Here is a 25,425-nt window from a genome sequence, read left to right on the forward strand (position 1 = left end):
GCCGGGTTACTTTTGGCGAAGACTGCACATAGCACATAGTTGCACGCATATTTAAAACTTTGCACGTTTTTAATGACCGCGGCAGCTTGTGCACTGCATTTAGAAATGCAAATTCTATTTCCGTCAGTTTTAGTCCATTTAAAGAAATTTGCCACACACTGGATTTACAGCAAGTGTTGCATGAATGGCTTCCTCCGGCGCGAATATGAGTTTGAATTTGTCGAGAAACTTCGCTTACCAGACAGTACAATATGCTCTGTGCAGCTGCAGTTGCAGACACTATCGAGGACCTGATATCTCCCATAGAAAGTCCCAAAAGACGACTGCCGGTCTATTTTACCACCTAGAAGAGCGAAAATTGTCTGCATGACACAATGCAAAGACACATGGCACAGTACAAGAGTGCACAAATAAACTCTAATTCTTCAGTTTTATTGCAACAGTCACGGGCTGGGAGATTTGAGCTCCACTAAAAGGCACGGTCCTAGCGGAAGCGGACAGTGAAGAAGGCAAACGACAACATGGAGCCCGAACTTTCAACTTTATTTGAAACTCACTCTTTCGGAGCTATGTGTGATATGGGGAACGGCATCTCATGCCAGATGACGGAGCTATGTGTGATATGGGGAACGGCATCTCATGCCAGATGACTCAGGGTGACACAATATAAAATGTGATCACATTGAAACCGAGAAAGAGCCAAAGGGAGATAGTGTAATCGTCCAGTGCGGACAACTAATACCAACAATCTTCTCCCTTGTGTGCTCTCTAATCTGTTCCATACTCATTTTTTTTTTGTCAGCACAGTAAATCTTTGAAAAGTTGTGAAGGTAAGTAGACGGTTTGCTGCGAAGAATTCTCCTTTGCTCAGTGATGCTGGGGCTTCTCAACAATCATCAACCGTATCTATGACATGCTGGATGGTAATCTAACATATGGCAGTACATTATCATATCCGGCACAGTGTAGAGGTCTTGGAAAAACGTGATTAGACTCTGGAGCCAGCGCAGCTTGTAGAACCCCGGGTCCGAGTAGTCAATGTCCATGGCGGCTATGATGTACTTGAGAGACGTGTAGTTCTGCTTGATATAACATAGCTGTTAACGTAGAAGAAAAAAGATATTCATGATCGTGGTACTCGGCTTCGAACGCTAAGACACATGTCACTATTGCAAATAGATCCACATGGCAGTGCCTTTGCAGCAATCGGAGTCAGCTCCGGGATTATACAAACAGCTTCAAAATGCCTGGGGTTCAACGTGACTTGAACCAAGCGACAAGAGCGAGAGCTCTCTCAAGCATGGACTCCATTGTATCAAATCAAATGTCAAGGTCAAGGTCAGATGTCAAGGTGAGGTACCAATGGTCATAGTCATATGATCACTTGGTCATAATACCATAACTTGGTTCCTACCACCATACAGTTAAGTTCTGTTTGTCCCTATGAGGCATTGAAGGCCACTGTCGATGAGGTACTCACTGCATCATATCAATTGCCAAGGTCAAGGGTCAAGGTCAAAGGTCAAGGTCAGATGCCCAATGGTCAGTCATGTGATCACGTGATCGTACTACCTTAGCTTTGGCCATACCACCACGCAGTTAAGTTCGTTTGACCTTGTGAGGCATTGAAGGTCATTGTCTCATCCACATCGAAATCGGAAGTTGCACCACCAAAAGTACAGCTCTCGCTCTAAAAAGAGCTTCGCGTGTCTGCTTGCAAACGATAGTGCCGCGGACGTGCGCGGGAGAATTTGGAATTTCCAGCTAAAGCCACGTTATGTTCTCTCCGACGTAGGGTTATAATCACGGGATTTTTGATAAGAAAGCCTCACTTCTGGCAGTAAATATACGGACCTGACCTATGCTTCTGGCCCCAATGCCGCTGATGTCAAGCTACAGTCGGAGTAAATTTTACATAACAGATGTTGATGTAACTCCCTATTCCGAAAACATATTACCAGGTAGGCTTTAAGACAATCGAAACATAACATGCGAAACTGCCACTTGACAACTGAACCTGTTCCAATAGGCCCGCTTGCTTACGTGAACCAAGTTCCCCATCTTGTGTTGCATTATGTGGATCCATACGTGCAAGATAACGAGGAGATATTCGGGACATCTGGATAGGTTAGGCCACCGTTCCTTGTTTGGCATCATTCGGCCTGCGAATAAGCAGGGAGGAGTAAAACCCACAAGAACCGAAAACTGAGCGAAATAAACGGATCCCAAGGTTAGGTACGCGCGCCTTACGCCCGTTACTTTAAAATGTGGGAAAAATTGGTTTGGTTTATGGGTGTTTAACGTCCCAAAGCGACTGAGGCTATGAGGGACGACGTATTGAAGTGCTCCAGAAATTTGGGCCACCTGGAGTTCTTTAACGTGAAACTGACCCCAGGTGGTCGAAATTTCCGGAGCCCTTCACTACGGAGTCCCTCATAGCCTGAGTCGCTTTGTGAAGGGCCTAAAATGGCACGTGTTTTTTTTTTTGTACTCAATATGTCAATTCGGATGTACCTGAGGCACCAATAAAGGAGCAGTCTTTTATAACAAGACGGGTGGGTATATACCCGTAGCCAGCCTAAGCAGACCAGGTGAAGCCAGTGATTTGATCGGGGCTTCGAATTGACTCTTCCGTCATTTCTATGCATGTATGTCACACTACTGGCCACTTGCGCCGGCATGCAGTTCGACTAGATTCACTAGCACCCCCCCACCCCCGCCTCCCGGTCTTTAACCATTCCTTAACCCCGTTACTTAATCATACTGAGAATACTCCACAGTCCGGAAGCTGGGAGGCAAGATATGGGTAAAGAAAAACATTGTTCATGAAAGCCGTGAAGCGTTCGGACTCCTTTCAAACCTGAATAGAAATACAAATCTTTTTTTTTTTGGCTTTTGTGCGTCTTCATGGGCGAGTCTGTCGTTTTTTAGCCCGTTTGATCGATGGAGGGCTGCGCTTCATATCAGCATATGACAAAAGAGTGAATACACTAACGTAGGCTTTCGTTAGGAGCCCACAAAAAATGCGTATCAGGACTGTAACACAGTGGTTACAGCCAAAACAGGCTCAGCTAGCTGCATTGCAGCCTGCATGCCGACCTTACGAAGTCGCAAGCATATCCGTGCCATCTGTACGCACCGCTCAAAGGATGTAGGTAGCCGTGGGAAAAGAATAAAAAGGATAAAAGTTGCTACCAAGTGAGAGGTAAGTGCTTAAAAAAATAGAGGACAACGGCGCCTGTTTGTGCACTCTCCTGCATATTTCTTCACTTTTTGCACTGTTCTTTGCGCTTCACAAAAACGGGTAGTAGCCCAAGAAGGACAGCTAATCGGGCTAATATTGTAAGTGGATGGTTTCACTCTGGTCCTTTGTGGGACCAGCTTCTGCCAATACATGTCCAATGTTTACCGGATTACCTGCGCTGCTTGGGAGGGCAGTCCGAGCTAATAGCTGCGCTCGTCGGAAGTGGAGGAAACCAACCTTAGGATGAAGCCAACCTCACCTTGTGTCTGAGCGACCCCGATCCGTCGTTTATGTACAGCCAGCACGCGCTCTTATCGAAATAGAATTCGCTGGAGGTGTCAGCGTCCCACGAGAAATGCCCTTCCCAAGGCGTACGCGACTGGCAAACCTGCGCAGAGATCACCCGCATTTCTTTGGGGCAGGGTTCGCATGGTAATCAGCAGAGCCACGTGCAAAGCACTATCGCTCAGTTAGTCAATTTATTTTGAAGGATTTTATAAAATTCTTTCGACCTTCCTCGGTATACTGGGTATACTCTATGAGACAGATTTTGTGGGCACCTCATCTGAATTTGCAAGAATGCTTCAGAGCACAGAAAAATGTTATAAAATTTTGCTTTTCTCCTAATATAAAGTAGCGGTTTTGGCAATATGTAACGTGAAAGGCGAACACTATGTGCTTTCTCAAAAGTATTTTTTTTACCAAGGTAATGCGATTGCGTGTTTAAATGAAAGGACGCGGTTAGACATGAAATGCGCCCAGGAGGAAGCCACCAAAAGATGTTACAGGTTGTCGATGTCCAAGAATGCTGAGCATGGATACTTTTGTAAGCATCAGGTGTAATATGGTAATGTTTTATTGGCCAGAATAATGACCTAGAAAGGCTTGTAATGATTTGCAAAATTAAGCTATTTTATGCAAATATTTCAAGGTAATAGCGGAGGCTAATTGACCAACGAATAATTGAAATCCGCGATTAGGTATATGGCACAAACAGTGCATAACAATATGTCTTTGTAATACACACGCGTACCTAAGTAATGACCAGTAACTACAATCGCAGAGAGGGTAACAGGCGCTCAAAAATTTTAAACAAAAGTTGTACTGTTGGCAGCCAGAACATTCTGAAGGTCTAAACCGGCACAATTCGTGTTTAAAGTGACTGTTTTTCTTTTTTCTCTTGCTACTAGATCACCACTGCGACTTCTAACATTGCCATCGGACTTTTATACTTTGTAAACAGCCGAAAGGCTTCCAGACTATTTTTGTTAAGTCTTGTTCCCTCACTTACCGTAATAACACCTATGATCTCAAAAAACTGCTCAGGTCGTACGTACGATACACAGCAAAACGATGCTGCATGAATCGATGCCTCGGACTGTTTTAACACTCCCTATCTCAAGCTTATTTCCACGCGTTTGTGTACACATATTTTTATTTGAGGGTCCTTGCGGAAATTTACATTGCCCGGTCTTACCTCCAGGATGCCAGCCAATTGAGGTCCAGGGAACGGCTTGCACGGGCCCATGATCAACTGTTTAGTCGTGTCGCTGTCAAACTGTGAACATTGACTCGGGTAGCGGGGTTTGTAGCGGCGAAGTGGAATTCCCACAGACATAGCCAGCGTCGTGGGCAGCTCAGCATCACCAATAGTCTGGAACACCTCGTGCCAGAGACGCTGTGCCGTTGTTCAGTACGTGCGAAAGAGAGAAAAGCAAGTAATAAGCACCGACAGTTGCTTAAGGCATAAGTGTGTGGCTCTATTCTTTTAATTGTTTATTAACTTGTTATTTAAACCTGCGCACGTTGCATACACTCTGTTAACATTCACCGTGCTAATCACACCCCAGTCCTTTAGCAAAGCCTTCTTACGGACGAACATTGCTGATAAGACTAAGGCAGGGATTCAGACGCTGGCAGAGGTGAACATCCAACAGCGTTTCTGGTCGCTGTACCTCATGAAGTGAATGTCAGGTAAGGTGGCCGCTATTGCAGTTATCTTGAGGCTTGATATCGGGTAAGGTGGACGTTTGGTTTCTGCCAGTGATTTCAAGTGCGAAGCGTAGTATGTTAGGCATTAAAACCCGGTTAATTCATTTGTTCGCAAGAGCGTGTTATGAAAGAACCAGTCCGGTCCGGTCCCGGGTCAGGAGGAAGTGACGCGATCCCAAGAGCTCCGTTGGGAACGCAGGTTTTCACTGTGCTGGGAAAAAAGGATATCCCTGAAATTCGAGCGCATACCAGAGAGAATGGGTAGTCCGGGCTGGGGCTGTCAACGTATGATGGAGACATCATCAGGCAGTTGGGGTTATTCTTGTCCTCGCCCACCTGGTGTGCCAAGCCAATCACGATATCCACCAGTGTAGTCCTGCATCGACATAACATTTCGGGATTTTATTTGATTACCACATCACCACTGTATGTTCGCTCCCTGTTCTACTTCTTCCTTATCCCTCTCTCTCTCCCACTGCTGAATAGCAGGCCAGGTAGACGTTGCCGCTGGCTCACCTCTTCAACTTTCCTCTCATTAGTCTATTTTCTCCCTCACTCACAAGACGTAGATCACATTAAATGCGCTTAGCAGTATCTGGTTTTATAAACTTTCATACCTTTACCAGGACGGTAGCAGTGATTTCGTAAATGATAAGGGAATGAGAGAGTGAGAAAATCTAGAATGCCTGACCTTATTCGGCCCATTTTTACGAAAAAAGTATGCTGCAGAGCCAGTGAATTCTGCACGCAGCAAAAGCCTAGGAAGAGCTAGTACAATGTCGCTTAAATAAAGAAGGGCGTTCGTAACTGCAAGCGGTTACCGAAAGATTTCCTGTGTCTTCAAAGCAACAGGTTTGTGTAGTCTGCTCGAGATCATTCCCATTCGCTCTTACCTCAGCCGCTCGACGACGAACTCTGCAACTTTTACATTGATGATTGGCAGCGCGACTGCTGTGTAGACGGGTCTCTCGTTGATGTCCTTGTCAAGCATCAAGGAGGCAATAGTCTGCGGAATAAATACGCGGAAACATTGAGAGTAGTCATGTGACCCCTTTGCTGTAACCGCCTCATTTACTCTGTTGTCTCAACGTTGCCTTAGAATACGCAGTATTGTAGAACATGAAACCAATTAGCCGGTTAGCCTCTCGAAGGTAGATGAAGGCCAGTTTCGTTCATTGATTAGTTGTGCGCAATTATATCCGAAAGCAGCGGTGCGGTCTATGAGGTGTCCGCTGTTCGAGGGCTCCGGACAATTGCCCCATCTGGATTAATAAAGGCCCTCGGAACCTCAGAAAACGGCTATTCTTGCAATGTCTCCTAGGAGCGGTGGCTCCCGCGGCCCGGATCGAACGCACCTATCGGTGCTCAGTAGCCAAAAAACTTATCCCCTGATTAAAGAAACAAAGAAACACTGTGGAGGAAGAAAAATTCCAGGGGTGCAAATATGTCTGTTTAGAGCATTGCGAAATAGCATTTCCTTTAATGTTGCCGATTATGTTGCTGCGTGGTCGTTTCTTTATGTCTGTGCCGTTGCTAAGTCGCGTTTTCGTTCTATCCTCGGTTCTACTACATTCAAAAACGTTGGTTCCGTTCCTAGAGTGTCTAGTAACTACATGAATGTACTATTTAATTATTTATTTATGTTAATTATGTAAGGAATTTATAGATACAATATAAATTACCGACAAATGTGTTTATTATTAATTAAACATCTTGGCGATTAATTATTCACTCATGCTGAATAGGTAGTTATTTGATGAACTATTCTATTGTTTACTCATATAGTGCATGACTGATAGTTCGTGCGGGCACGTTCTGATAACATGTTCTGTATACGCCACTCACGAGACAAGAAATACTTTGACATATTTCTAATTCTAGAAATATAATTGAACTCAGTAGATCGGGTATCGTGTTATAATACTCAATGAGCATTCTCACACAGATCGGAGTCTTTATAGAGAACAAAAGATAAAAACTAAAGACAGATGTCTTCGCCGGCGGATTTCGCAAGTATAGAACAGCCAAATAGTAAATCATAGCTGATATTCGTCGAGTGAAAAGCTCCTCATGTACTTTTGAAGAAGGCGAGAGATTGCGCAATGAGTTCGGAAGGCAGAAAGAGCATGCCAGACGCGAAACGTACCCATGCGTTCATAATCAGGTCCGCAATATCGGTAACGCTGACATTAAAGGCTGGTGTGTTGACGTGGCCGTAATGATAGATGCGCCGCTTCCAAAGGTTTTCCAACTCCGTCTTCGTAGCGGGATCAGACGCGAGAACCATTGTATTCCTCCGCAGCCTGGCCGAAGAAAAAATAAAAAAATAACCATGCATTATAAAGGCGGACAAACCGCAAAACGAGAGAAGACGACGCAGAAACGTTGGAGAGGAACAAGGCTAACACTGGAGATACTTCTGCGTCTCCTCTCTGCGCCATCAGCTACAACCACCACCAACATGTCGTCTCCTGTTATAAGTAGGACACAGATGTCGCTGCAACTGCGTATGTAGTACAGATCCTAAGTCGTCCCCACGCCACTTCGAAGTGACGGCAATAGTATTGGCGTAGTTGTTGAAATTCTGACAGACGGCCGACAAATTTGACGTACGACGTCGAGTGCTGTTTTTGGTTGATGTACGCTACATTCTTGTTTTGTTCAAGCACCTGTCCGTCGGATAGGAGAATAGTGGACCTTACTTGTTAATTATTTTCTTTTCTTTGAGTAACTCCAACTGCCTGTGGTTCGTATTCGGCTTTGGTTGTCAGCCGCTCTCAGAACGGCTTCTTCGAGGTTTATTCTCTCACATAATGTTTTCATAGCGGCCTGGATATTTCGCATAGACTGGCCTGGCTGATAGGATAATTTTTGCCTTACGCATTATATCTTGTATGGCATTTGTGTGTATGGTATATAACATGATGTATATATATATATATATATATAGGAGGTTTCTTCTCTGCTCTTTTCGCTTTCTCGTTTTCTTTTTTTCTCTTGCCTACTCTCTCTGTTGGAGAGTCAAACTTTTTTATTTTTTTAAATTTTTTTTATTTTTTTCCCTGCCCTCGCAGCCAGGAGAAGGAACAAGTTCCTGCATTTTTCTACGAAAGTTGCTGCACGGCCATGCACCTGCCAAGCACCTCCGAGCTGGACACGCCTCTCAATAAGCAAGCCTGTGGCGCTTAACAAAGCAGGGGCCGTATCTGGACGTTGTATTTTCCTACTGAGCACATATTCGTCGCACTCTCCTTTTCTTTTTTTTTCGTGTGGGTCGCACTGCCTCTAATAATTTTTATGTGTATTTTTCTGCTATGTGCTTTGTGTTTCCCACTTACCTGTTCTGTGCCCACCCCTAAAAAAGGGGATGCATTAACAAAGTAAAACCACTCCTGAAGAAAATTGGCCTTCCGATCGAAACGTCGAGTCGAATAAATATGTTTCCTTTAACGAAGCGTATACTTCACTATATATATATATATATATATATATATATATATATATATATATATATATGCGATGTCAGTGCACGTTAAAGAACCCCAGGTGGTCGAAATTTCCGGAGGCCTCCACTACGGCGTCTCTCATAGCCTTATTTATTTATTTTGTAAGAGGGGATTGTGGCTCAGCAGTACCTTGGTCGACTTCCAACGTCCAGCAAAGGTCCAGGTAAACGTTAGGGCTGCGAGCGAGCTTCACGCCTCTGAATCGTCGTCGTCTTTCACTCACACAGCGCCCCACAGTGAGCGAGCGCGGCTGCTACACTACAATTACCTCCCGGCGAAAAACGAGGCATCCTGCCGACTTAAGGAGCACACACGGTAGGCGGATCGTAGTAAAGCTTAAGACGGTCGATGTGCACTGTTTCACGGCCGCGACGGCGCGCATCTTGGGGCGGCGAAAGCGGTTCAATGATGTAGTTAACAGGAGAGGTCTGGCAGACGACACGGTACGGGCCTTGGTACTTTGAAATCAGTTTCGTGGAGAGACCGGGACTGGTTGAAGGAACCCAAAGCCACACGAGCGAGTCTGGGGTATAAGATGGAGGCGGACTGGTAGGGGCGCGAAGGTGCTTCTGGCGGTTCTGATCCTGCGTTGTAAGAGATCGGGCAAGCTGGCGGCATTCCTCAGCATAGGTCGCCGCTTGAGAAAGGGTAAGGGACTCGGAAGCATCAGGGCGATACGGAAGCACAGTATCCATGGTACAGGTAGGCTCGCGGCCGTAAAGAAGAAAGAAGGGAGAGAAGCCAGTTGTGCTCTGTGTAGCAGTGTTGTAAGCATATGTCACGAATGGGAGAATGCGGTCCCAATTTGAGTGGTCAGAGCCAACATACATGGCGATCATGTCGCTCAATGTGCGATTGAAACATTCAGTAATGCCATTCGTTTGAGGGTGGTAGGCCGTTGTAGAGCGGTGAACAATGCGGCATTGGCGAAGCAGGGCTTCGACTGTGTCTGAGAGGAAAACACGGCCGCGGTCGCTCAGAAGTTCCTTAGGGGATCCATGGCGTAGAACGAGGTGATGCAAGATGAAAGACGCGACGTCGTCTGCAGACGCGGATGGTAAGGATGAGGTTTCGACGTAACGGGTAAGGTGATCGACTGCCACTATGACCCAGCGGTGTCCAGCCGGAGTGATGGGAAGGGGCCCGTAGAGATCGATGCCAACGCGGTCGAATGGGCGCGTGGGGCAAGGCAAAGGCTGCATCGGAGCAATGCAACGGCGAGAAGAGGTTTTACGACGCTGGCATTCCGGGCAGGAGCGAACATACTGTCGGACAAAACGGTACATTCCCCGCCAGTAGAAGCGGAGTTGAAGGCGCGTGTAGGTCTTCACCACACCGGCGTGAGCACACTGGGGGTCGGCGTGGAAAGAGGCGCATATGTCGGAACGGAGGTGCCGAGGAATGACAAGGAGCCATTTGCGCCCGTCCGAAAGGTAGTTGCGGCGGTAAAGTAGGCCGTCCCGTATGGCAAAGTGGCGGAATTGTCGACGGAGAATGCGGGTCGCAGGTCGCTGAGATGGTGAAGACAGGAGAGCGAGGAGGGAAGCGATCCAGGGGTCCTGATGTTGTGCAAATAGCATGTCGGCAATATCAAGAGAAGAGGCATCAGTGGTGGCGAAAGGTGTGGAGTCGAAGTCACAAGGTAGCGGGGAGCGCGATAGTGCGTCGGCATCAGAATGCTTACGGCCAGATCGATAGATGACTTCAATGTCGTACTCTTGTAAGCGCAACGCCCAACGAGCAAGAAGTCCTGAGGGGTCTTTGAGGAACGAGAGCCAGCAAAGGGCATGGTGGTCGGTAACAACAGAGAATGGGCGACCGTATAGGTAAGGTCGTCACTTTCCAATAGCCCAAATTATTGCCAAGCATTCCTTTTCTGTTACGGAATAATTCCGTTCAGCCTTTGTCAAAGTGCGGCTGGCATACGCTTCAACATGGTCGGCGAAGCTGGGCTTCCGCTGTGCCAGAACGGCTCCGAGGCCCACGCCGCTGGCGTCAGTGTGAATTTCAGTGGGCAGGCTGAGGTCGAAATGGCGGAGGATCGGCGGGGAGACAAGCAGGCGGCGAAGCGTGGTGAATGCCGCATCACAGTCTGGTGTCCAAGACGAGAGGTTGGCGTCGCCGGCAAGCAGATCGGTCAGAGGAGAGAGCATGGAAGCGAAATTGCGCACGAAGCGGCGAAAATAAGAACACAGCCCGATGAAGCTACGCAGCTCTTTCAGGGATGTGGGTCGAGGGAACTCGGCGACTGCGCGCAGTTTTGCAGGATCGGGAAGGACGCCTTCTTTGGAGACGACGTGGCCCAAGATGGTAAGCCGCCGGGCTCCGAAGCAGCACTTCTTCAAATTCAGTTGCAAGCCGGCGTCGGTCAAACATTGCAGGACACGCTCGAGGCGGACCAGATGAGACGAAAAGTCTCGAGAAAAGACTACGATATCGTCCAGGTAACAGAGGCACGTGTGCCACTTGAGTCCGCTGAGAACTGTGTCCATCATGCGCTCGAATGTGGCCGGCGGATTGCACAAGCCGAACGGCATGACGTTAAATTCGTAGAGGCCATCGGGCGTAACAAAGGCCGTCTTTGGCCGGTCAGCAGCATCCATGGGCACCTGCCAGTATGCGGAGCGGAGGTCCAGTGAAAAAAAGAATTCCGCGCCTTGCAAACAGTCGAGGGCATGATCAATACGGGGAAGTGGATAGACATCCTTTCGCGTAATCTTGTTGAGGCGACGGTAATCAACGCAAAAACGGATGGATCCGTCTTTCTTCCTCACAAGAACAACGGGGGAGGCCCAGGGGCTTTGAGAAGGCTGGATGACACCGCGCTGAAGCATGTCGTTCACTTCTTTGGTAATGACGGTGCTCTCAGGGGCCGACACGCGATATGGGCGCTTTTGCAGAGGGGCATGCGTGCCGGTGTCGATGCTGTGTGTGACGACGGATGTGCGGCCAAGAGAGGTGTGTGGGAAGTCGAATGACGGGCGGAAACGTTCAAGGAACTCCACGAGCTTTGCACGTTGGTGTGGCGAAAGGGTGGCATCAATAGATCGGGAAAAAACAGAAACGGTGTCTTGGTTTGGCGCAGCAGGATACGAATCAATGGCATCTATTTGGACAGGGGCAGGTTCTTCGGAGACGGAGTATGGGAGAGCATGGTCGACCGATTCGACATGTCCCAGGCATTCGCCACGGAGAAGCATTGACGGGCAAGAAAAGGGGTTCGTAACGTAAATTGCGCTGTGGCCATCGCAGACAGTGAGAAGAGCGAACGGAAGGAGGAAACAGTGGCGACGGGCAGCAGCAACAGTCGGAGTAAAGAGAACAGTCGAATCGGGAACGCAGAAGCAAGAGAGGGGAACCAGGGCGGCAGAGAAGGCAGGGATGTCAGTGTCTTTTGCAACCAGCATTTTACTAGGTCGGGGAGAGGTGTCGCACGGCTGGGTGGCACAGAGCGGAGACAGTTCAATGCTGGCACGGGCACAGTCGATGATCGCATGATGAAAGGTTAGAAAGTCATAGCCCAGAATGACATCGTGAGAACAGCGGGACAGCACGAAAAACTCGGCGATATACATACATACATACATACAAGTTTTATTCTCCACAAAGAAGTGGAAGGAGGCGGAGGGAAAAGCCGTACATTTGCGGCTTGAAAAATCCTCCGCCAGAACATCCACAAAATATACACAACATCCCGGATAATAACGCGAGCTGTGCATGACGCTAGAGGGTGAATGCGGTGCGAGCTTGCAGTGCGGAGGCAAAAGTTCGAAACAGGCGTCGTCACTTTACGGAGTCTTCGGCAAAGGGCGGCGCTAATAACGGATACAGCAGCGCCCGTGTCTACAAGGGCAAGAACGGCGGCGCCATCAATAAACACTTGAATAACATTTGCGGGTGACGACGGAGGACTTGGAGAGTTCGATAGAATCGCAGTTCTTGCCTCCGTAACTGCGGCTGTTAGTTTTCCTCTGGACGGGAAGGTGAGCGTCGGCGCATGGGAGAGAGAGATCGGCGACGCGGAGAGGGCGACCGGCGTGAACAGTAGGAAGAGCGGTCAACAGGGAACGAGTCCGCAGGGGTGCCGGAGGAAACGGGTGGTGAAGGAGGCATAGGGTCGTAGCGGTATGGGCCTGCCCCGTCTCGGAAACTCGGCTCGTGTTGGCGACAAAGCCGTGCGACGTGGCCCGGCAAGCCACAGGCATTACATATGGGGCGGTTGTCGTGTGTGCGCCATGGGTTCATGACGGCGCGGCGAGGTGGCAGACGACGACGAATAGGTGCCGGCGGAGGTGGCAGCGGCGTGACAGGTGGATGGGAAACATAGGCGTCGTGGCGTCGTGGTCGGGCGGCAACCTCGGCATATGTGAGAGGGGCAGACACAGGTGGGAGCCGAGGGCTGGAGGGCAAAGCGTCGGCGACCTGCTCTTGGATGGCGCGTCGAAATGTGGGATCAAGGGATGGCGCAGAGTCGCCAGACACAGGTAGGAGGGACAGTTGACGGGCCACCTCTTCTCGTATAAAGGCCTTGATCTCGGGAAGCAGCGAGGCCGGGTCAGAATCTAAACTGCAGACAGCCGGCGCAGGAAGTGACTCGTCGTGCACGCCGGAACGACGAGTAGAAGTTCTCTGCTTCCTGAGGACGTCATAGCTCTGGCACAGCTATATGACATCCACCACTGTTTGTGGATTCCTTGCCAGCAACATCTGGAACGCGTCGTCGGAGAGACCCTTCAAGATGTTATTAATTTTGTCGGACTCCGGCATGGATGGGTTCACGCGCTTGCACAGGTCGAGGACGTCTTCTATATAACTTGTGGAGGTTTCGGTGGTGGACTGAGCGCGGGAGCGGAGGCGTTGTTCGGCGCGCAATTTGCGCACAGCCGGGCGGCCAAATACCTCCGAGAAACTGGTCTTGAAGGACGACCAGGTCGGCAAGTCGGCCTCATGATTTCTGAACCACACGTTGGCTATGTCGGTGAGATAGAACAGGACGTTACCAAGTTTGGCGGTATCGTCCCACTTGTTGTGGGCGCTGACGCGCTCGTAGGACGACAACCAGTCGTTGACATCCTGGTCGTCGGCACCACTGAAGACGCTGGGATCGCGCTGCCGGAGCCCGCCAGAACAGAAGATGGTAGGCGAAGGGATGGGGGTTGTCTGGCTGGTGACTTCGGGCATAACGGAGGCCGAAGGTAAGGTGCGGCTACGGAGCTCCAGGATGTGAGGGGGAACGTACAGCAGCCTCCACCAAATGTAACAGGGGATTGTGGCTCAGCAGTACCTTGGTCGACTTCCAACGTCCAGCAAAGGTCCAGGTAAACGTTAGGGCTGCGAGCGAGCTTCACGCCTCTGAATCGTCGTCGTATTTCACTCACACAGCTCCCCACAGTGAGCGAGCGCGGCTGCTACACTACAATTTATTCAATAAACCCCTAAAGGCCCTCAATCGAGGGTATTACACAAGGGGGAGCAATGACACACAACTCAAAATAACATTCAGCAAGCGCCAAGGTGCAATACATAGGAACAGAAAGCACATGTAGAAAACAAAAGAAATAAACAAAAACCTGTAGTATACATTGTAATTTACACGAAAAAAAGAACAGAGAGTGTTTTAGAGGCATAACAACCGCAGGAACAAAACAAAATAACAAAAAAGCTGAATGCAGCAAGTGGTAAAATCAATTAGTAAAGCTAAACAGACATTTGGGTAATAAGTTCCTGAAACTTATTAAGATCCCGTTCAGAAGCGATGTGTGTTGGTAGATTATTCCAGTCGACTATAGTACGTGGTATGAAAGAGTTAGCAAACGAAGAAGTGTGGAATGATATGCGTTTAACTTTCAGCGGATGGTCGCGACGTGGAAAAAAAGATTCAGGTGATTAGTCGCTTAGTGGAAAGATTAGTCGCTTTGGGACGTTAAACCCCATAAACCAAGCAACTATATATATATATATATATATATATATATATATATATATATATATATATATATATATATATATATATATATATATATATATAAGGGATAACAACATCTTAAAGGCAACTGCTTAAAAATATAAGTTGGGAAGTCACATAACCATATATATGATGCAAAAGAAAGGTTTATGATTTATTCATGGCCTATCGTCTTATAAACACGTGACTGAATTTTTTTAAGGCGAAAGCCTTTAATGTGTCATCGTGGTAAGCAGCAGTTGTCGACAGAGAATGTCACGCTTTTCAGTTGGTCGAAACGGTCGTGACGTCACAGTGCGCCAATTTCAAACGGGGCCAATTGTACTTTGGCTAGTAACCATGCAACCAATTGAAGGGACCATATAGTGATGCTCCAAGTGGGACTGAGCTTAGTTAATTGCTTAATTACCCATTTAGCCTAATTAATTTCTCTAGTCAGGCCATATAAATAAATAAAACCTAGTAAGAAATTGGTCGAGCTCGGGAATCGAACCCCGGTGTTCGGAGTGCGAGACGAGCATGCTATCCATTCCGCCATGCCAGCTCGATTGTTTGGAATGAACAAAGGTGCGTCTAGTGAATACGGTGTCTTCGTTCACTCCCATTTTCCTCCCTTCCCGTTACGGCGAAGTTTAGGTGTCCACCGAGATATGAGAGACAGATACATTTCCTTTCCTCAAGAACCAATTTACCGTCGAGCGAGGCGTAAGTGAGTGAGTGAGTGAAAACTTTATTAGCTCTAGATTCGGATTGTGTTCGGCGGTTTTGAGATGGCTTCGTCCATCTTGCTCAAAGGTCGGTTGCCCTTAGTCCAGGGCTCCGCTGGATGCTGCTGCCAGTTTTGCTCGCCGAATCAGACCTTCTTGGTCGACCCGACGATCGCTGGAGAGCACTCCCTCCCATTGCTCCGCACTCGGGTTTGTTATCACTGGTACCACGCTTATCCTCTGGCATGCCCACGTTATGTGGTACAGCGTGGGGGGTTCTTGGCACCAAGGACATTTGTCATTGTATTGTGTTGGATATATTTTGTTGAGTACGTGTAGGTTCGGGTAGGAGCCCGTCTGTAGCTGTCTCCACGCGACAGAGTCCTCTCTGCTAAGGGAGTTGTCCGGTGGTGGATACCGCTTTCTGCAGCCCTTGTAATAATTTAGAATCGCCGAATAATCTTGGGGTCCAGGTTCGTTCCCCTCGAGGGCGCCTACGTTGGATGCTCGGTAATAAGTGTACCCTCGAGCTATCCTGTCCGCCTCTTGGTTCCCTGTTACTCCCGTATGTCCCGGCGTCCATACTATCGTATGCCTGATTGGTTCTCCGTTTGTTTGTCGTTGTGTTATGTGGCCCCCAGAGCGGAGTATGCGGAGCGCTCTGTGCCCTATTCTGCCGCGTAGGTAGTTGCGGCATGCTGTTTGTGAGTCTGTAAGGATTTTTAGAGACCGTTTAGACCGATAGCCCTCCGCTGCCGCTAGAGCGACGGCCGCTTCCTCAGCCTCGACTATCGTACAGTCTTGTAGTGATGCGCTGGTGATCTCGCGTAGGGTTGAGTCAATCACCGTTGTTACCGCATTGCTGTTGTGCTGCCCCGCTGTTCTGGTGTATGTGGCTGCGTCCACGTATACCGTCGTTTCTTGGGGTGCTAACGTCTTTTGTAGGTATTCAGCCCTTGCCTCTCTGCGTGCTTTGTGTAGGTTGGGATCCATGTTCCGGGGTATTGGCGTTACTTTTAGTGTGTTGCGATATTCGTCCGGAATTGTTTCTGTCCTCTGTATTTCTTGAATTTGATCGGCGCGGCCCAGTTTCTTTAGGAGCTCCCTGCCAGATGGGGTCTGTTGTAGTCTGCGCAGTTGGGAGACTAGTTGTGCCTCTCTCAATTCATCGAAAGTGTTGTGTAGTCCTAGGGCTAGGAGCTTTTCAGTTGAAGTGCTGTGAGGAAGGTGGAGTGCGGTTTTGTAGGCTTTGCGTAGAATCACGTCCGCCTGCTGTACCTCACTCTTGATGGGATTATAGTAGGGGAGGCTGTATGTCACTTGGCTGACTACCAGGCTTCTGACCAACTTAAGTGTGTCCTCCTCTCGCATGCCATGACGTCTGTGTGAGATGCGCGTGATCATGCGGGCCACTTGTAGAGTGGATGCTTTGAGTAGGGCGAGAGTGTGAGTGCAGCGTTGGTTTGACTGTATCCACATCCCCAAGATTCTGATGAGTGTTTTTTCCGGTATCGACTTCCCGTCGAGGTAGACGTTCAACTTTAAGTCGTCGCTAGTGGGGACTGTGCGATTTTGTTTTCCTCTCCAAACTCTTAGGAGCTCTGATTTCTCGGTGGAGCATGCTAGCCCTCTTTCTCTGACGTAGTTCTCTACGCAGGTGGCTGCCTTTTGTAATTTCTCTTCTTTCTCTCCGAGCGAGCCTGTGTTGACCCAGATGGTGATGTCGTCGGCATACATGGCATGGTGTATGCCGTCGATTGCTTTTAACTGTTTTGCCAAGCCAATCATGGCTATGTTGAAGAGCGTAGGGGAGATGACCGATCCTTAAGGTGTTCCTTTATTTGGAGTAAGAAATTTGTCTGATCTGAGCTCCCCCAGGCCAATCGTTGCCGTTCTATTTGAGAGGAAGGCTTTGACGTAGCCGTAGATTCTCCTTCCGCAGTTCAGGTCGTTCATGCCCGTAAGGATAGCCTCGTGACTGACATTGTCAAAAGCCCCCTTGATGTCCAATGCCAGTATTATGTTTTCTCCGCTCTTGGGGACGTTCCCAAGTACTTCTTCTTTGATTTGAAGTAGTACATCTTGGGTCGATAGTTTTGCTCTGAAACCGAACATGCTGTGGGGATACAGTTCGTTGTCCTCCATGTACTGTTGTAATCTCAGCGTCACCACTCGTTCGTACAGTTTTCCTAGGCACGATGTGAGCGAGATCGGTCTGAGGTTCTCAATTTGTAGTTTCTTGCCTGGTTTAGGAATCATGACAACCTCCGCATGTTTCCACTCCTCGGGGACGGTCTCCGCTTCCCAGTGTTTGTTGAGAAAGTCCGTTAATTCAGCGACTAGCTCATCACTGAGGTTGCGGATGAGTGCGTTATTGATCTTATCTGCACCCGCGGCCGTATTTCTGGTTGTGTTTCGAATCGCTGCGTAGACCTCTTCTCGCGTGATGGGTCTGTCCAAGGTGTCGTTTTCACTTCCTCGATAGCGCTCTGCGTAAGCTGCTGGGTGTGTGTCCCCGAAGCACTTAACGCGTACTTTTTCCAGGAGTGCTGAATCTGGTCCCTTGAACTGGTGGATTAACCGGTAGATGGCTTTGTTGTTTTCTGCCTTGGTTTTTGTTGGATCTATGAGAGCCTTGAGTATATGCCACGTCCTCGATGTGCTCAAAGTTCCGTTGAGGGAGTCACTGAATTGTTGCCAGTTTTGCCTTGCCAATTGCGCCGCGTACTCTTCTGCTTTCGCTGTGACTTCTGCGATCTTAAGTTTTAGTTTTCTGTTGTACTTTTGTTTCTTCCACCTCTTGGTGAGCCCGCGTCTAGCTTCCCATAGCTTGAGCAGCCTGGCGTCCACCTCGGGTGTCTGCGTCGTTCGCGCGATTTCTTTAGTGTACTTGCGCTGTTTTTCTTTCAGCATGTTTCCCCACTCTTCTATCGATTGGATCCCTTTCGCGGCGAGATTCCCGTCGCATGCCTCGCGAAAAGCGCTCCAATCCGTAATTTTTGCCGATCCCAGCTGGCGCTTTAGCCTGTCTGAGGTTACTTGTGTTTTAAGTATATAGTGGTCACTGCCCAGATTTTCTAACAGGTTCTCCCACACTGCCTGTTCCGCTCCCCGTATGAATGTGAGGTCGGGGCAGGTGTCGGTACTGACGCTGTTTCCGATTCTGGTTGGAGTGTCTGAGTCTGTGAGGAGGGTGCAGTCAGTGTTTTCTGCTGCCGCTGCTAGTGCTTTGCCTTTTGGGTTAGCTGTTTGGTATCCCCAGCTTTTGTCCATGGCATTGAAGTCTCCTAGTATGATTAGCGTGTTGTTTTTTGCTAGGTTGCGTGCGCCATGGAAAAGTTCATGGAATTTTGCTTTCCTCTGTTTTGGAGGACTGTATGCGTTCACAAGGAAGATGCTGCCCCTCTTTCTTTTCTTCTTTGGTATAATTTCTACTATCACGTGTTCTACGTCGGTGTCGGCAATCTTGTCATGGTTTATGGCGATGAGCGCCTTACTGACTAGGGTTGCCGTTCTTCCTTTGTCTTGAGTCTCGTAGCACGTATATCCTGCGAGTGTTGGCGTAGTGCCCGTCTCTTGAAGCGCTATGATGTCGGGCGGTGCTTGTTGTGTATGAATGTGTTGTTGGAGGAGGCCCTGCTTCTTGCGGTAGCCTCTGCAGTTCCATTGCCATATGTCTAGGGATAATTCCGCACTCGGGAGGGATAACTAACAAACAGAACACAAACACAAACAGCAACCGCGACCAACCTAGACAGGAGGACGCGGAGAAAACAGCGCTGAGACGCGAATTAGAACTATCACGCGCTAGGCAGACAGAGCTAGAGCGCAAAATAGCAGAGCTCACGAAGGCAGTACGAGACCTTAAGTCGAACAGCCCTCCGCAGCCACAAACATTACAAACCCAAGCCCAGTCGCAAACAGGCAACGAGGATCTCAGTCAATTTAAGGCAGAAATCCAGCAAATGATGCAGCAGATGATGCAGCAGATGATGCAGCAGATGATGCAACAAGTGCAACTACAAGTCACAGAACTCCGGAGCAGCATCCGCAAACAGAAATTCGCCGATAACATTAGAGAAAAGGCCTACCACCGGCCCGCGCTAGCAGCCCTCGCCAACTCGGCCACAAACAACACTGAAGCTTAAATATGGCCAACAAAACCTTAGGCAACAAGCGAGGCGTAGAACCGAATGGGCGATGGCGTTCTATGGACTCCCTGGCAGCGTTGCAAGACGCTGTCGCGTTCCACTCTAGAGGCGAAGCTTAACATCTTAACCACACATCAGTGACCACACTTTAGGTCAGAAAAGTGCACCCCCCCCCACCCCCCTGAATTTTGACGGGTGTCCACCGAGATATGTGAGACAGTTACTGCGTAATTTTCTTTCCTCAAATACAATTTTCATTTTCTTCATTACGGGCCATCTTCGTCTTTCTTCTTTCACTCTCACTTCCTCCGTTCCTCTACGGTGCGGTTCAGGTGTCCACCGATATGACAGAGAATTACTGCGCCATTTCCTTTCCTCAAAAAGCGTTGCGTTCAAACGGCAAGGCATCACGCCGAACGGGTAGTGGCGTTCCGTGGCAGCGCTACAACACGCTGTGGCGTTCCACTCCTAAAGGCGAAGCTTAAGCGTCATTAATTAGCAGTTAATTAGTATTCTGACATTAATCAGTAATTAACCATTAATCAGTGCTTTGTCATCACTTAGTAATTAGTACTCAATTACATGTGACGCCACCAGTGCCACAGAAGCAGTCAAAGTAGTGCGGAAAACGCTTTCGCCTCTACACACTTTAGACAGCCAAAGTACCCCTGAATTTTTGTAAGAGATGGCATATTGAAACTTGAAGTCTTGTATTACCAGCGGCTTTCCGAAGCTATCAATCTAGAGGTGAAAGCAAATGGCGAACTTTTCTTTTCTACTTACAATAAGAGTTTACCTTATTACGCTTTCAGACACCACTCCTTTTGTAAACCTTTCATTAGAACGAATTATGGTATGCAACTGCTCAACTGGCAAATTCCTAACTGCTTGAGTCTTTTCCCGCCTTTAATCGAAATCATTAATTGTAGTTCTTCCCTGATTTCCTTCAGGAAAAAGGGGAAAATTTATTTTCTGTATAACTTGTAAGCATATCTACAGGATTTGGTCAATGACGCTGCTTGCGAATAGCATACCATAATAAAGTGTTGTCCTGTGATTTTATTATTTTCCACTGCGTGAGTCCATGCCCACTGATTGGTTCTGTATTTTATTATTCAACTCATTCTGTCAATTGATTTTGTGCTTAGTTTACACAATTGTATAATTTGACTACTTAGTGCTGGCTTCAATCCTGCTCTTTTTAATTTGCTCTGTAGTCAACAGATTGCCTCTGTTCAGGTGCAAGTTTGCTTTATTTGCAGTCATTCCTATGTGTGTGCTGTTTGTGCTGCAAGTTATGTAGGGACATTGGCCCAGTCAGGTGTTCATTGCTATCGTCTTTTGCCTCTGCCCCTTTGCACTACTTCTGTACCGTCTTAAGCACAATAAAGAAAGAAACAAAAAAACTTAGCAGATTTATTCAACGTTTCGACCAGGGACTGGTGTTTTTAAAGACCAAAAAGACCAGTCCCTGGTCGAAACGTTGAATAAATCTGTTAAGTATTTTAATGTGACTTCCACAACTTATTAGATATATATAGCACAAAAAAATAAAAGCACTTGCTTGCTAGAGGTAAAATGCGAAATTCAGAAAGGCTTCATTTAGGTAAACATGTATTGCTAATCGACGTTTCAGACAGAGCCTGAAATTTTCAAGTCTTCAAAAAAGGACAGGCTCTGTCTGAAAAGTCGACTAGCAAAAAGTATTTACCTAAATGGAGCGTTTCTGAATTTCACGCATATATATATATAACGGGGAAGATCTGAACTGTGTCTCATAGAAGCAATGAATCGCGATTAAAATTCCTTGTAAATCGTTTTCTGAGTTCTTTTCTAGTTTGTTGTAAATCAGCACTTTTTTCATGCAAGTTTACAATGGGAATTGACTAACATCGTTTTGTACCACGCTTAGAAATTGCTAACACGTGGACAATTTCGCCATAAGGCGTGACGTCACTGGAATACTGTGTTAGTTTTTACAAAACATCAAATATCCGTGTAAAGCTTCATATATATGAGAATACTTTATAACCGCCAATTGTTTTCGGAAATCTTCTTTAGCAGATCACCCTTGAAAGACAGACCTAAAAGATATCTTCCAACAGCATTTTTCTTAACACGCGCACAGTGGCCAAGGTGCACACAGGTGCGCACAACAAGCCAACGTGTACACAGCAAGCGCCAAGCGGCCGCCAACACTCGCGGGTGTAGGAAAAAACGTCCCCTGAAAAAGGGTGCCCGAGGAAGATTTCATTTCATTTATTTCACGTACTGAAAGGACATGAGGGGGCGAGAGAAAAAAGCTGCCTTACGGGCAGCTTCACAAGCTCGCACCCCCCGTTACATATGGACGAGGGCAGACACAGTACATGCGCGAAACATTAGGAAATTACATATTTTGTAAAGCCATTAGAGTAATTAGATAACAATTATTATCAAAACACATGACAACTCTATAAATACTGTAATAACATGCAAATTTGGCAAACCAGAGAGTGGCAATTTTCCATTGCCGTGTAAAAAAATGTCGACATAATACACACCACTTTCACACACACATGTACACATCAACTGCATTCATCAGAATTTATATATCATAAATAAAATCAACTCTACAAGACGTCAAGGTTTCTAATATGTTCATGCATTGTATGGCCTTTATTAAGAATATTTAACAGTCTTGGAATTACATTACACAACATTTGCATTCCATAGTTCCAACATTTGCATTCCCCCTAGGAAGCGCCCTCTAGCAAAAAAATGTCCCCAAGTGAAAAGTTGCGCAAAGAATAATCCTTCTGGAACAACTTGACAACAAATTGCTCTGTATATTGTACTGTTCCTTGAATTGGAGAATAGATGTAGGCGTGAAGTATTTTGCAGTGCCAGACCACACCGTGGTCATGCAGACTTCATTCTCGGAAAAAAAAAATACCGCAGCGTTTAAATTTAGCGCACTTTTAGCGCTCTGCATGGCCTTACACCACATCTGCTAAACCGTACACTTACCTTGCAATCGCCGCTGCAGGCGGGAAGCTGCCTTCTGCTGGTGGAGTGTGTAGACACTGAGCTACCGCCTCCTAAATATTGGATTGGGCGCATGTGATAGCTCGATGATTGCGTAGAGGCCATGCGCAGTGTTTGTTTCACGCTATCATTAAAGGGAAACTGCATAGGTTTTAGAAATCAACGAGCTTAAGAGGGTCGAATGTGTCAAACTTGCAGGTAAAGCATGCGAAGTCTTTTTGGACTAACACTTGAAATAGTGAAGTAATCGCCGATTAAAATCGGGACGCCCTTCAAGCTTCTCCGCAGCGCACAACGCCAAGTGGGGGGGCGCATGATGACGTCATCGAAGGTTTCGGTACATTTCCAACGCACGAACGCCTGCTTTGAAGGAAAAAAAAAACGCCACCGAAGGCGAACCTTGCCGAGAGTTGTTTGGCAGCGTATAACAAGTCAGGGCTGGGTGTGGCTGACGACAGCGGTAATTTGAAATCACACCTTCCGTGACGTCACGCTGAGTTTTCCTGCACTTCTCCGGTGCATTGAGGAGAAGCGTAAAAATCAATCGTCTATGGCGTCACTATTTAAAATGCTAGTGCAAAAAAACTTGGCATGCTTTACCTACGGTCTACATAGATTTGAATCCTTGAATATCACGAAATTCTCAAAAAAGTGCTGCAGTTGCCCTTTAAGCTATAAATGAGACGTGCAGCATTAAACGTATTTAGCTTATATTTTTCTTGTATATCAAGACGCCGTTCTCATCTAGTGTTTTTCCCAGCCTTGAGCGATAATCCACACCATCACTTGCGTTGTGTTGACCATACCGCTGTGTTCAGGGCCAGTGCATAGTTCCACCGTTAAACAACTTAAATCCGCCTCATGAGGTAAGTGGCATTGCCCACATGCTAGGCCGATGCTCATATTACTGCGTGTTGCGAGGCGTTTCACGGCACGACTTTGGGGACATTTTCTCCTAGCTCGCAAATAGGGGCATTTTTCCCGGGTCATTTTTTACGGGGGCATTTTCCCTGGGGACATTTTTGCTGAGAATGTTTTTTGTTTTGATACGCTGAGCCCATTCCCTTCACTTATCACTGCCCACCATGTCTTTTTATGGTTTGGTTTATGGTTGATGGGGTTTAACGTCCCAAAGCGACTTAGGCTGAGAGGGACGCCGTAGTGAAGGGCTCCGGAAATTTCGGCCACCTGGGGTTCTTTAGCATGCACTGACATCGCACAGTACATGGGCCTCTAGAATTTCGCCTCCATAGAAATTCAACCGCTGCGGCCGGGATCGAACCCGCGTCTTTCAGGTCAGATGTCTTTTTAAGAAGACTTCAGGTTTTAGCAGTGCGGTCATATGACGCCCTTCTTAATGTGTTCTTTCTGAAGCTGCGCTTCATTGAAATTATCAAGACAGTAAGGAACTAAGTGTTTCGACACTGGGGGGTGTTGCCTAGTGCGTTGGTAAAGAGATAACCGCAACGCGGCAGCCACGGAACTCACCTATAGTCGAAGCCGACCCCGAATTGAGTGACCTTATGTGCACCAATGGCGTCAAGGAATCGCTGGAAGTTTGTTTTGAAGGGCTCGCTAAGTGTGCTTCCGCCTGGCTTGTACAGTGAGTCGTAGAAAATAATGGTGCAGACACCGTCTGGCGGAAGCTCGGTGTTGCCCGTACTGAGGTGATCGCCCATAGTGCAGATGAGGGAAGTATTCGGGAGACGAGCCTCTGCACAACAACAAACGTTTACAAAGAGTCCTTTAGAGGGTAATCGGACATCGCTGATGAGTTCGTAACAACGCCGTTGATGTTTTAAAATTTCTTGCACTGCACAGCCTGAAAAAAGAAGAGGCTCTGAATGTACACGAAAAAATATTTGGAACACGGGTGTGCGTCGAAGGGAAATAAACTGCGTCCACACGCTAGAATTTCGTAACAATAGAGCTCTGGCTTCGACAAACTGCAGATGTATTAATAGTGATAGCAAGATAAACGAGAAAAACCTGCTCCTTCAAACAAAAATATAATATTCATGAGAAAAAAGACTCTTTTGTCTACAATGAATCTGTCTTCTGTTTCTACAACCGCAACAGCTTGGCAAACATTGCAGTTGGTTTTGAAATGCAGAAGACACTGAACATCTTTGCGGAAAAACTTTTAGGACTTCTAGGTTTGTTAAAGTGTTAGGTGCTAGTCAAATACTAGTAATAGAAAATCTTTGCCTGTTGCTTGAATGTTTGAATTTGGGACAAGTGGTCTTATTTTCTCCGGCTGCATTAAAGTGAGGCAAGGCTTTTAACAATGAGAAATAATGCGTTGATATCATACGTTAAATAACGAAGGGAATCAGCGAGGGAATGCAGAACAGAGCTTGATAGACTGCTAGGGCTAGTGGCACTGGTTAGGCACTATCACGTGCTCTTGTCAATACGTACAGATTTCGCAATTACCTGAAGAATTGCAAGAAAAGAAAAGCTATATTCTTCCGAATGGACACCCGAGAGAGTATTGAAATGCGATGCAAATACGAAGCATACAAATAAGACAAAATTGTCACGCAGAGGTAACCGGAGCCCCGCAGTCGGGAAGACATCGAAATGCTTACAAGAGGGACTCCCTATTGGGCTAACTCGTACCCCGTAAGAAAAGAACAAATTAGCAGCGCGGATAGCAACAAGCGAACTCGGTGGTCGTCGATGAACACAATAGTAGCTGCTCTCGGCAGCGTTCAGTTTAAGGCAGACAAATTGCTTTCTATATATGATGCGATTGACATCGATGGTAATATCACACAACCTAAAAGGAGTTGCGCGTGGCTGCGGTCATTCGAGAAAAATTTGGCTACAT

General features: G+C 47.3%; 1 protein-coding gene across 1 annotated transcript in view; it reads right to left on the reverse strand.

Moving 5' to 3' along the window:
* Positions 1-884: 884 nt before the first annotated feature.
* The window catches only part of LOC149328199 (uncharacterized), a 66,159-nt gene continuing 41,618 nt past the window's right edge, over positions 885-25,425 (reverse strand). The window contains exons 3-9 of the mRNA XM_089558927.1: positions 24,081-24,306; positions 7,383-7,539; positions 6,130-6,242; positions 5,486-5,612; positions 4,722-4,922; positions 3,504-3,632; positions 885-1,097 (exon numbers count right to left, since the gene is read on the reverse strand). Coding sequence (XP_089415053.1) covers positions 897-1,097; positions 3,504-3,632; positions 4,722-4,922; positions 5,486-5,612; positions 6,130-6,242; positions 7,383-7,539; positions 24,081-24,306 — 1,154 coding nt within the window. The 3' untranslated portion in view covers positions 885-896. The remainder of the gene's footprint in view (positions 1,098-3,503; positions 3,633-4,721; positions 4,923-5,485; positions 5,613-6,129; positions 6,243-7,382; positions 7,540-24,080; positions 24,307-25,425) is intronic.

This window comes from Amblyomma mixtum, chromosome 9 (genome assembly GCF_055824585.1).
Source record: "Amblyomma mixtum isolate Tamu chromosome 9, ASM5582458v1, whole genome shotgun sequence".
NCBI lineage: Eukaryota > Metazoa > Arthropoda > Arachnida > Ixodida > Ixodidae > Amblyomma > Amblyomma mixtum.